Below are 11,571 nucleotides of genomic sequence, written 5' to 3'. Positions count from 1 at the left end.
CCCCCCCCCCCCTGGGGCTCAAGGTCTCAGCCAGCCAAGCAGAAATGTTTTTTTACTTTATTGCTTCTGTTGACTTAACAGTTTGAGTCTTCTTTATTAAACAAGTCAGCAGTTAAAATGCCGCTATAAGGAATAAGCGTTCAGAACCGGCAACTAGAACGGTCGTGAGAAAGAAATCAGTAGTGTATTGGATCGTTATCCATCTCCATAACAAGTGAAAGTTCCCACTAAGTAAAGACAGGTCTCCTACCCTGGTCTCTCTTCACGGAATTCTAATCAACTTTCCCCAAAACAAAATGCTTGAAGCAAAGGACAAAGGACTATCAAACTTTCTAGGCATTTCTTTTTTTTTAACGTCCTTCTGTCTCTGATGGCCCAGGCAAGGCCGATCTCATCAGCTCTCAGGAGCTAAGCAGGGTCAACCCTGGTTAGCACGTGAATGGGAGACCACCAAGGAAGTCCAGGGTCACGAAGCAGAGGCAGGCAAAGGCAAAGCCTCCCTCTGTTCATCTCTCCCTTGAAGACCCTGTTGGGTCACCAGAAGTCAGCTGTGACTTGAAGGCACTTGACACACAGACACACACACATCTTAGATGTGAAAGGATCAAAACGGTAGCTCATGGTCCAACTTCCTAGCCCTTAAAATCAACCTATTCCGATTCAGGGACGTTTCCTGCAGCCGTGGCCATTTCAGGGTAAGAAATGGTGAGGTTGTAAAACTGTTACCTTGCTTAGCAAGGACTGGGCCATGAGGACAGGCATGTCTTAAGAGGCTTGCAACTAAAACTCTTCAAAGAGTACATGGATAATTTTACAAAATGTGTTATAATAAAATGTCACCATCCCAGGCTGGGTAGGGAGAGCTTTTCCCTGAAGGTGCACTCAAAGCCACTGGGTGAGCAGCGGTCCGGCTTCTTTTAGCCTGAGCTGCTGCCAAGATAATCCTTACCTGTATCCTTACTCTGCCTGACTGGTGGAAGGCGACTGCTGCATCTCATAAGAACATAAAGAGAAGCCAATGCTGGATCAGGCCAGTGGCCCATCCAGTCCAACACTCTGTGTCACACAGTGGCCAAAAAGACCAGGGGCCATCAGGAGGTCCAGCAGTGGGGCCAGGACACCAGAAGCCCTCCCACTGTTGACCCCCCCAAGCATCAATCTCTGCTGTGCTGTTCCTGTCGCACCCCTGCTGGTTCACAAACCACAGCTGTAGAGAACTTGGCCCCGCAGCTGTAGAGACAGAACCTGGAATGGTGGGCATTGTGGACTATGTTCTGGCTCTGGGGGGGTCAAACCCCTTCACGGCCCAGAGAGTGTTGTCCTGCATTACATCGTCCCCCCCCCCCCATGGTGGGAGTGCTGAACATCACAGCAGGTTGTCTCCGCCTTCCTTGTAGTGGGAGGGGGAAGAGACCCGGCTGTGAAGGAGAAGAATGGTGTGTCTGTGTGTGCGGGGGTGGCGTCGGTGTCTCCCTGGCTTCCTCTCCATGGTTGTCTTTGAGAGCCAGCTTGGTGTCGTGTTTAATTGCGCGGACTCTAATCTGGGAGAACCAGGTTTGGTTCCCCACTCCTCCACTTGCACCTGCTGGTGTGACCTTGGGTCAGTCACAAGCTCTGGCACAGGCTGTCCTTGAAAAAGAGCCATTTCTGTCAGAGCTCTCTCAGCCCCGCCTACCTCCCAGGGGAGGGGAAGGGAGAGGAATCTGTAAGCCGCTCTGACACTCCTCTAGGTAGTGAAGGGTGGGGTATAAATCCAGTCTCCTCCTCCTCCTCTTCCCTGCAGATCCCTTCGCAGTGCCCTGGGAGGCCCTGATCAGCTGGGCCCTTGCGTCTGCTCAGTTCTTCTATGCCACAGGCCACCAGCCCGTCTTCCCAGCCATCCACTGGAATGCCGCCTTTGTCGGGTTCCAGCAGGGGCACGGTGCCAACCTGATGCCAGCTCTCCTGGTCGGGGCCAACACCTTCGCCTCGCACATCCTCTTTGCAGGTGAGTCATCGGGGGAGGCCGAGGGGGTCGCCCTTTGCTGGCCCTGAAGCAGGCCGAGGCTGGGAGATGCGGGGGGTGGGGGTGGCATTGCCAACCTGGTGGTGAAGCCTGAGGACTGGATCGGGGGACGGGCGCTGCACTCAGCAGGCCGCTTCTTGGTCCCCTGCCCGTTAAGGGGACCCTTGAAGATGTGTTTGTGTGGCAGGCCGGCAAGCGAGCCCCGCATTTGGCCTGACTTGTCCCGGGGACCCTGCCTGGGAAGGGAGTGTCGCGGGGGAGCTGGGAGGAGAGGCCGTCTCTGGAGAACCAGAGCGGGGCATGTATCCTTGGCTGTTTGGAGCACGGCTCCTTGCCATGCTCCTTTCTCCAGCTGTGGCATCTTTCGGCTGGAGCTGGGAGGGCTCCCCGTAACCCCCCCTCCTCCCCTTTCTTTTGAGGTAGTGGGCTGCCCGTTGCTTCTGCTGTGGCCCTTTCTCTGTGAGACGCCCGGCTCCAGGAGCAGCAAGACGCCGAAGAGCAGGGCGGGCGACAGCGAGGAGCAGCTGATGGAGATGAGGCTGCGGGAAGCGCCGGAGCGGTTTGCGGCAGCGCTGCTGCAGCTGGGGCTGAAGTACCTGCTCATCCTGGGGCTCCAGGTAGGCGAAGCCAGGGGGCACCTGCTTTGCCTCAGCTCTCCAGCCCTGTTGGAAGCTGCCTGCTTGCTTGGGGGGCGGCCCTCCCTTGCCAACGGGCTTGTAGAATTTATCACTGCTAAATGCATCTCCCTTAGCATTCCCGTCTCAAGTCTAACCCAGGAGATTGACACACATTTGAGCCAGTTTGGTATAGTGGTTAGGAGCACGGACTCTAATCTGGGAGAAGCGGGTTTGATTCCCCCACTCCTCCTCCACTTGCACCTGGCTGGATGACCTTGGGCAAGCCGTAGCTTTGATAAGAGCTGTCCTTGGAAAAAGAGCCGTTTCTGTCAGAGCTCTCTCAGCCCCGCCTCCCTCACAGGGTGTCTGTTGTGGGGAGGGGAAGGGAAAGGAGTTTGTAAGATGTTCTGAGACTCCCTTGGGTAGTGAAGGGCGGTGTACAAATCCAGTCTCTTCTTCACCTGCAGTATAGCTCTCCAGAATCTGGACCGCACTCTCTCAAGTGGAGAGAAAGAAGAGGACGGTGGTCCAAGGAATGTTCTATATAATATCTGAGCCAATGACTTAGCTTTAAATAATTTAAGGGCGGCTAGTATATAATGGCCCCCTTGGGATAGAAAAATGCTATTTGCAGTTTTCTCTTCCGCATCTGCAACATAGCTGCTATGGGGCTGCTCTAGAACCAGAAGCTTGCAAAAGATTACACCCAGATATTTAAAGTTGGCAACTTGTTCTAATTGATTCCCCTGCAACTCCCATCGTCTAATCTTTGGTTTCTTCCCAAAGGCCATAATCTTATTTTTATCATAATTGATAGTAAGTGTTGTTCGTTATTGCAATAGAGGGAGAATTTTTTTAAGGCTCATTTCAGTCTGATGGGAGTTCTGGAAAGTAGTACGGCATCATCTGTGCATAACAGCACATGAATGTGCCGATGTACTAATGTAGGAGGGTGGAGATCTAAATCATTCATAAAGTTTATAAGGTTGCTGATATGGAGTATAAACAAAAAAGGGGGCTAAGAGGTATCCGTGCCGAACTCCCTTATGAGTTTGGATGGGATCTGTCAGGTGCCTGTTTCGACTGCATCTTACTCTAAGGGTAGTTTGCTCATAACAAGCTCTGACGAGAAATAGCAAACGTCTGTCGATGGAAGAGGCCTCTAACTTTCGCCATAATCTATTTCTGGAGACGGTGTTGAAGGCTGCTTTTCAATCTATGAACGCTGCATAAAGTGATGTTTTGCGGGCAAGGTTTATCTCCCCCCCTTTCCAGAGACTGCTGGGCTGCTGGGTGCCGTTTTCTCAAGGCCCTCCCCTCTCCTCTCATTCCCAACAGATGCTGGCCTGTGTCTTGGCGGCCATGATCCTCAGAAGGCATCTCATGGTGTGGAAGGTGTTTGCCCCAAAGTAAGTTTCCACCCATGCTGGCAGCTGCTGCTGCTGGGGAGATCTAAGGCTGGAACGTGACCGGTCGTGCAGAATCCAAACATTGCAGGGAGGCGCTTTTATGTTTTGAGTGTAATTGAGGCTGTTTTTTCTAGACACTTCTGATTTCTTGTGTTGAAACTGTGGGGTTGGACCAGATGCCCTTCTTGGATTCCCCCCCCCCCCCCCCCCCGAACTCTGTGCCTTCAGTCTTCGCATACTGAAAGTCCAGCCCGTACCTCTGATTTCTGAGCTCCCACCAGGCATCGCCCCTACGCTCAGTGTTCCCTCTAAGCTGAGTCAGTGTGAGCCAGCTCACAGTTTTTTAGCCTCCAGCTCACACATTTTTGTCTTAGCTCAGGAAGGAGGGCTCCAGGGCAAACTAATTGATACAGCAGCCAAATGGCTCGCTCACAGCTTTAATGCCAGGAGCTCACAAAGTAGAACTTTTGCTCACAGGACTCCACAGCTTAAAAGGGAGCATTGCCTACACTGTCTAGTTTATCTTCATTGCTGTCCTGCACTTCTTTGGTGTAGTGGCTAAGTGCGCGGACTCTAATCTGGGAGAACCGGGTTTGATTCCCCACTCCTCCACTTGCACCTGGCTGGATGACCTTGGCCAAGCCGTATATCATAACTGATAGTAAGTTGTTCGTTATTGCAATGGAGGGAGATGAGAGTTCTGGAAAGTCATACGGCATCATCTGCGTATAACAGTACATGAATGTGCCGATGTACTAATGTAGGAGGGTGGAGATCTAAATCATTCCTAAAATTTATAAGGTAGCTGATATGGAGTATAAACAAAAAAGGGGCTAAGAGGCATCCGTGCCGAACTCCCTTATAAGTTTGGATGGGATCTGTCAGGTGCCCGTTTCGACTACATCTTACTCTAAGGGTAGTTTACTCGTAACAAGCTCTGATGAGAAACAGCAAACGTCTGTCGATGGAAGAGGCCTCTAACTTTCGCCATAATCTATTTCTGGAGACGGTGTTGAAGGCTGCTTTTCAATCTATGAACGCTGCATAAAGTGATGTTTTGTGGGCAAGGTTTATTTCCCCCCCCCCTTTCCAGAGACCGCTGGGCTGCTGGGTGCCGTTTTCTCACGGCCCTCCCCTCTCCTCTCGTTCCCAACAGATGCTGGCCTGTGTCTTGGCGGCCATGATCCTCAGAAGGCATCTCATGGTGTGGAAGGTGTTTGCCCCAAAGTAAGTTTCCAGCCATGCTGGCAGCTGCTGCTGCTGGGAAGATCTAAGGCTGGAACGTGACCAGTCGTGCAGAATCCAAACATTGCAGGGAGGCGCTTTTAGAGTGTAATTGAGGCTGCTTTTTCTAGACACTTCTGATTTCTTGTGTTGAAACTGTGGGGTTGGACTAGATGCCCCTCTGGGATCCCCCCCCGAACTCTGTACCTTCAGTCTTCGCATACTGAAAGTCCAGCCTGTACCTCTGATTTCTGAGCTCCCACTAGGCATCGCCCGGCACGGCTTTGGATCCCTGCTGATTGGAACCCAGCCCCACCCGACCCGTCCATAGAACTCGGCCCCACTAAAGCATTCCGCGCTGCTGCTGCCACCCCCCCCCCTATATGGGGTGGTACCGCTGCTCTCCCTCTCCCTCCACCTTCACTTCTTAAAGGGGCAGCGCGTTTTCCCAGCTTTGAGCAGATTGTGGACTCCCCCCCCTTTAAGTTTGATGAGTGGGGGGACACTTTGTTTTCTCTGCCTGGGGTACTCTCTCTCTCTCTCTCTGGTCAGTCTCTTCCTCCTGGTGTTTATTTTATTTATTTATTTTTAGATTGGATTTATACCCCCCCAGTGTTCCCTCTAAGCTGAGTTAGTGTGAGCTAGCTCACAGTTTTTTAGCCTCCAGCTCACACATTTTTGTCTTAGCTCAGGAAGGAGGGCTCCAGGGCAAACTAATTGATACAGCAGCCAAATGGCTCGCTCACAGCTTTAATGCCAGGAGCTCACAAAGTAGAACTTTTGCTCACAGGACTCCACAGCTTAAAAGGGAGCATTGCCTACATTGTCTAGTTTATCTTCATTGTTGTCCTGCGCTTCTTAGGTTTAGTGGCTAAGTGCGCGGACTCTAATCTGGGAGAACCGGGTTTGATTCCCCACTCCTCCACTTGCACCTGGCTGGATGACCTTGGCCAAGCCGTAGTTCTGATAAGAGCTGTCCTTGAAAAAGAGCCGTTTCTGTCCAGAGCTCTCTCAGCCCCGCCCACCTCACAGGGTGTCTGTTGTGGGGAGGGGAAGGGAAAGAAGATTGTAAGCCACTCTGAGACTCCTTTGGGTAGTGAAGGGCGGGGTATAAATCCAATCTCTTCTTCTTGTTAACGAACGTGTCCGGGACCCAGAGTGTGCGGGGCCTCCCTGGAGCACCCTCTGGTCAGACAGACACAAGGAGCTGAGCAGCAGTGGGTGGGAGCAGATGCCTCCTTTGGCCTCGCCTCGCCGGCTGTCGGCCCCCGGATAGCATCTGAACCGAGAGCCTCCCTCCCGGAGGGGCCTTTGTCCGCCTTCACCTGATGCTTCTCTTCCACTTCCAGGTTCCTCTTTGAGACCCTGGGCTTTGCGGTGAGCAGCCTCTTCCTCCTCTTGGGCCTCGGCCTCGTGATGCGCGTGGACGGTGCTGTCAGCCGGTGGTTCAAGCAGGTCATCCTGGCTCAGCCCAGGTAGCACAAGAAGAAGGGGAGGAGAGAGCCGGCCATGGGAGCCCCAGGAGGCTTCAAGGGATGCCGGCGCTGCCAGGAACAAGGACTCCGCTGGCTGGGTCGTGTCGACCAGGAAGGAGCTCAGTTATATTCTCCCCCATCCGGGGCAGCTGGCTGGACTTGGGCTCCCATTGTCAGTGACCCAGGCTGTGAGGCTGGGCGAAGACACCCCATCCCTCCTCTGCTTTGGAAGGGGAGCCGCCCCACACTCCCGAGGGGTCCTGTGACCTGACACGCCGCTCGCTGCCCGTGGGAATCACTGTGAAATGGGCTTCTGCGCTGTGGGAAATACAGGGGTCTAAAGTGAGCGTTCTTCTCGCCAAGTGTATCGCTGGGGCGCTGGTCCTTGGATGCCTGCCACGTCTTTCCAACGATTGCCTTGGGGTCCTTCGTGAGGCCTGAGTCTGGGAACCAGCCACTGCGAGGGGCGAGGTTGGCAGGAGGGTTTGTGTGTGTGTGTGCGTTGGGGTGGCTTTGGTGAAATAGATCGGTGCAGCCACTGAGGTGCTCTGCGAAGACTAGGAAAAGGCTAGAAGAAGTCCACAGTTCCTGCCCCCGGGTGTTTTCGCTTAGGGCTGGGGATGTGGCCGAGAGAGTCGGGACCAGATGACCTTCCCAGCCTGGCTTGTTCTCTCTCCTCCGCACTGTGTCTGGCCCTCCATGCAAGGCTTGCAAGCGACTAGGGTGAGAAGCGGGCGTGTATTGCTGCTGGTTCCCTGGAGGGGGGGGGGCCTTGCTGGTCTAGGGGCATTTGCTGCTTCTGCCCCTCTTTGCCAAGAACGGGTGCCTTAATGTTCCTCCTGAGCTGGAGCTCCTCTGGAGCGGAGGGATCGGGGGTTCCCTGCAAGCACAAGGCGCGGGGTTCTCGCTGGGATCTCTTGGGAGGTTGCAGTGCATCTTACGGCAGGTTTCCATGCCTCCCGCACGGCTGCCCCTCAGAGAGGACTACTGCACCCCCTCAAGCCAGTGCCGTGAGGCGATTGGCTCTTTTCTTCGATCTCTCCTAAGAGCCCCCAGCTGAGAGTGATGGCCTCAGGCAAGCTCTGCACTTGACGTTCATTCCTTTCAGTTTTGGAGAGCTCCAGTGTTTGCTTCCTGAGGCCGTCTTCTCTCTCACTCCCTGGGAAGAGCAGGCGCTTCCTGACGGTGACAAAGTCAAGAACAGGCCTCGTGTTGCCTGCCTTCTTCTCCCAAATAGCTGGCGTAGCCTGGGGACTGGAGCTAAGTCACTCAGGAGGTCTCGTGTTCAGATGTTGCTTATGCAATGAACTCACCACGTGGCCTCACCCAGGCTGCTCTGTCAGACACCCCCCCACACTGCATTATGGGGGATAGCACTGACCTACCCCATAAGGTGGTTGTGTTGGAGCAGAATCAGTAGTACAAGTCCTTTGAACACTTGACAGTGGTCCCTAGATGCTCAGGGTGGTAAGAAAAGTTTCTGCTAGGGAACTGGTGCCTTTCTGCTCATGCCACCATGTTGATTTAATTTAATTTTTTGTTTCTTCAAAATATTTATCTACCCGCCAGGCATCCTGAGGCCCAAGGTGGTCAGAACTGATACGAGCCATTTAATAAAACGTTAAAAAGTAAAGCCACCATCTCCTCTGGTCCCCAAATGATGTCAAGGATACTGGACGGCTGTGTTGCTTTCTGTTTCAACAAAGAACAAAATCCAGTTTTTACTTCTGATGCCCAACCGGTTTCCTTGGGAGAAGAGGGCCCTTTGGGAAGCCACGCCTTCCTTTCTCAGTTTCTAGGATGGAGTTGTGGGCTGCAGAGCGGAAAACTCAGGGTACACAGTGACAGGTGGTGGTGGTGGGTTGTAGCTGGCTCTCGCCACGGTGAATGCCTTGCTTGTGGGGAATCTCCCTTCCTTCTTACACCACCTTCACTTTGGCGCTGCTGCCTCTTGGGGTCTTCTGCGTTTAGCTCCAGGGGCTTCCACGTGCCTTTCCCCCGTTTGCTTTGTTTGTCGTCAAAGATTCCGGTTCCGGGCCCTCCGTGCTTGGTGATTACAGCTGCTCACGTGCTGCGTTTGGGCATCTGTCCATTTCTGATCCAGGCCTCTCCTTAAACGTCCGCTGCACCATCCTGTCGCTGCACCAACAACAGCCATGTGGCTCCCGGAGACAAGGAATAAACCGTGGCATGAGCTGTGCAGAGGATGGGGGGGGGAAACGACCCCTGGAGCAAGGGGGTTGCAGATGCGGTCAAGACCAGGGGGTGGTGGCGGCAGCAGCAACAGCAGAGAAAACTCATTTGCTGCTGCTCTTGCCTGTGCTGAGTGATGCCCGCCGAAATTCTTTCGGGTCCTTTGAACATTAACGGCTCCAGGGACAAAAGGCCCAAAGTGTTAGCCATCCGGTTTTTAGCTGGAGACGTTTTTGCTGGTAAAACCTCTCTGATCTGAACCGACTTAGAAGCCTGTTGGGGGGTGGGGGTGGACTCAGCCACGCAGGTGTCCTGTGCAATGTTCCCTCTAAGCTGTGGAGTCGTGTGAGCAAAAATTCTACTTTGTGAGCTACTGGCATTAAAGTTGTGAGCAAGCACTTTGGGTACTGCATAAATTCGTTTGCTCTGGTGCCATCTTTCCTGAGCTAGGGCAAAAGTATGTGAGCCGGAGGCTAAAAGATTGTGAGCTAGCTCACACTAACTCAGCTTAGAGGGGACACTGGTCCTGTGTGCCGCCTGCTCCTTGCTTTTTGGATGGTTTCTGCCTGCTGTCCCCAATTGGTGGTGTTAGGACCTGGGGTGTTGTGAAGACCTCTCTATGCGGTCGGATCTCTCTTGCTCTTGGCTTTTAAAACCTTGCCGGGGATAGAGGAGGGAGGCTTTACTAATAAGATGTTTTTTCCAGCAGTATTGGAAGGGGCGGTGGGCTCCTCCTTAGCAGAAGGAAGGGCCTTGGGCAAGGAGGTGCCGAGTCTCCCATCACACCCTCCTTGGCGGAAGCTCCCAGCGGCTGAGCAGCTCCAGGCTCTCCCGAAAGACGCCTTGGACACCAGGGGGTCCAGCTCAGTCGTGTTTCAGGCCTGGCTGTATTACGGAGACTGCTTTGACCGCTCTGCAGACTGGCCAAGGTCCATGCCCCTCCCTCTTGCTGGAAGCGCCAGCCCTATTGGACCCTGCTGGCCAGGCCATTTTATTGAGATCCTCGGGAGCGTGGTGATGGAGGCCGGGGGGGGGATGCCGCCCTCGGGTGGTCTCGGTTCTTGGTCTTGGGCTGACTGAATCAGCAGGGGTGGGCCGTGTTCTGCCGGGGTTGCGTAGGAGTCTGAGGTCTCTCCCGTGAGACCGTTGGCAAAGACTGACCATTGCTTTAGAATCTTTCGTTGTCACGATACGGGTGGGTGGCCCTGGCTTAAGCTTCAAGAGGGCTGCGGTTTCTGTGCTGGTTCGGTGCCCCTCGTCAAGTGGCCGAGGGAGAGCAAACTGAAGCGAAGTCCGGACGAAAGGAGGTGGCCGGAAGTCTGAACCGCGTGGGATGGGGTGAGGCTCTTGTTTAACCATCAAGAGCCTGGGGCTCTGCTTACTCCCTTTCCTTTTTGCTAGGTTGACAGGTAAATATGCTCTCCCCCCCCCCAGCGGCATATAGTGTAGAAGCCCTCTCCCCCGTCCCTAATCCAGCTGCCTCATAGCCATCCTGATCTGTGCCATGGACTACTGTAACACTTTTGTATGTGGGACTCACCTTGAAGACTACCCAGAAATTGCCCTTGGTTCAAAATCTGACTGGCTGTCTGACGTGGGCATGCAATACTTATACTCAAAGCTTTGCTCTGGGTCCAGTTCAATTTAAACTGTAATGCCCTTTATGACTGGGGGGGGGGGCACACGCTTGAAGGATGAATGCCTCTGCACCCTCTGTGCTCCTTGCAGGAGGGCCCCCCCATCAATCTGTGGATGCCCCCCACCCACTTGGGGGCAGCGTTTTCTGGGGCCCCTTTGGCACAGTCAGGTAGCCTGCTGGAAGCCACGCCTCCCCCCCCCCCCCCCACCCCCCTGCTTTGAACCCCCCCCCCCCCCCCCCAAATCTCCTGGCATTCAGCAGAAGGTGTCAAGTGGAGTTCTTCGTTTGGGACTTTAAGTATATGAGATGGGTGGTTGTTTCTGTGAAATCTTACTGACTGCTTGTAGACCTCTAATGGGGGTGGGTAATCTTTTACTATTTTTAGCGGTGCTAACCAGGACGAAGACATTACTACTTGGGAGTTGGCGTTTGGAATTCCGCTTGGGGGAAGCAAAAATCTTTAAAATTTTCTTGGGAAAGACCTTACCTCAGCTGCCTGGAAGGAGGGCCCTTGCCTTCCTCCGCCCATGCCTCGGCAAAACATGATGGTCTTTTTATTTATTTACTTTTAAAATCGACTTTTACAATCATGAGTATTAATAGACGTGTTTTGAGCGGGAGAGGATGAATAGATTTAATAAAAATACGAATGTGTCACCACTCCGGTAAGAGCACCGTTCTAATTCTTTGGACTGTGATGTTTCTTGGAGAAGCAGGGATGGGTGGGGGGACACTAATGGGTTCAAAGGACAGGCAGGCCGCCTGGGTAAGGCCATGGTTCTTGAAGGGGGGCTGGGATTGGCCCAGAGGTTTCTGCTTGGCAAAGGGTGTGTGTGTGTGCTCCCGGCATCTCTCTATCCAGCAGTCTCTTTGCGGGTGGTCCCCACGGGCCACTTCGGATGGAGCAGGCGCCAGGTCAAGTCTGGCCTCTACGCAGATGCCTCGTGGCAGTCCCCCTGTCCAGAGTCTGCATCCAGGATCGGAGGCCATTCCCCCCCCCCCCGCTGCA

General features: G+C 53.7%; 1 protein-coding gene across 1 annotated transcript in view; it reads left to right on the top strand.

Annotated features, from left to right (window-relative positions):
• The window catches only part of PIGO (phosphatidylinositol glycan anchor biosynthesis class O), a 17,868-nt gene extending 10,444 nt beyond the window's left edge, over positions 1–7,424 (top strand). The window contains exons 6-9 of the mRNA XM_015406810.1: positions 1,784–1,987; positions 2,429–2,622; positions 3,961–4,031; positions 6,605–7,424. Coding sequence (XP_015262296.1) covers positions 1,784–1,987; positions 2,429–2,622; positions 3,961–4,031; positions 6,605–6,734 — 599 coding nt within the window. The 3' untranslated portion in view covers positions 6,735–7,424. The remainder of the gene's footprint in view (positions 1–1,783; positions 1,988–2,428; positions 2,623–3,960; positions 4,032–6,604) is intronic.
• Positions 7,425–11,571: the final 4,147 nt, after the last annotated feature.

This window comes from Gekko japonicus, unplaced genomic scaffold (assembly GCF_001447785.1).
Source record: "Gekko japonicus isolate JY-2015 unplaced genomic scaffold, Gekko_japonicus_V1.1 scaffold765, whole genome shotgun sequence".
Lineage (NCBI taxonomy): Eukaryota > Metazoa > Chordata > Lepidosauria > Squamata > Gekkonidae > Gekko > Gekko japonicus.
Note: the sequence above shows the minus strand (reverse complement) of the source record. Positions and strands in the feature narration are given on the sequence as shown.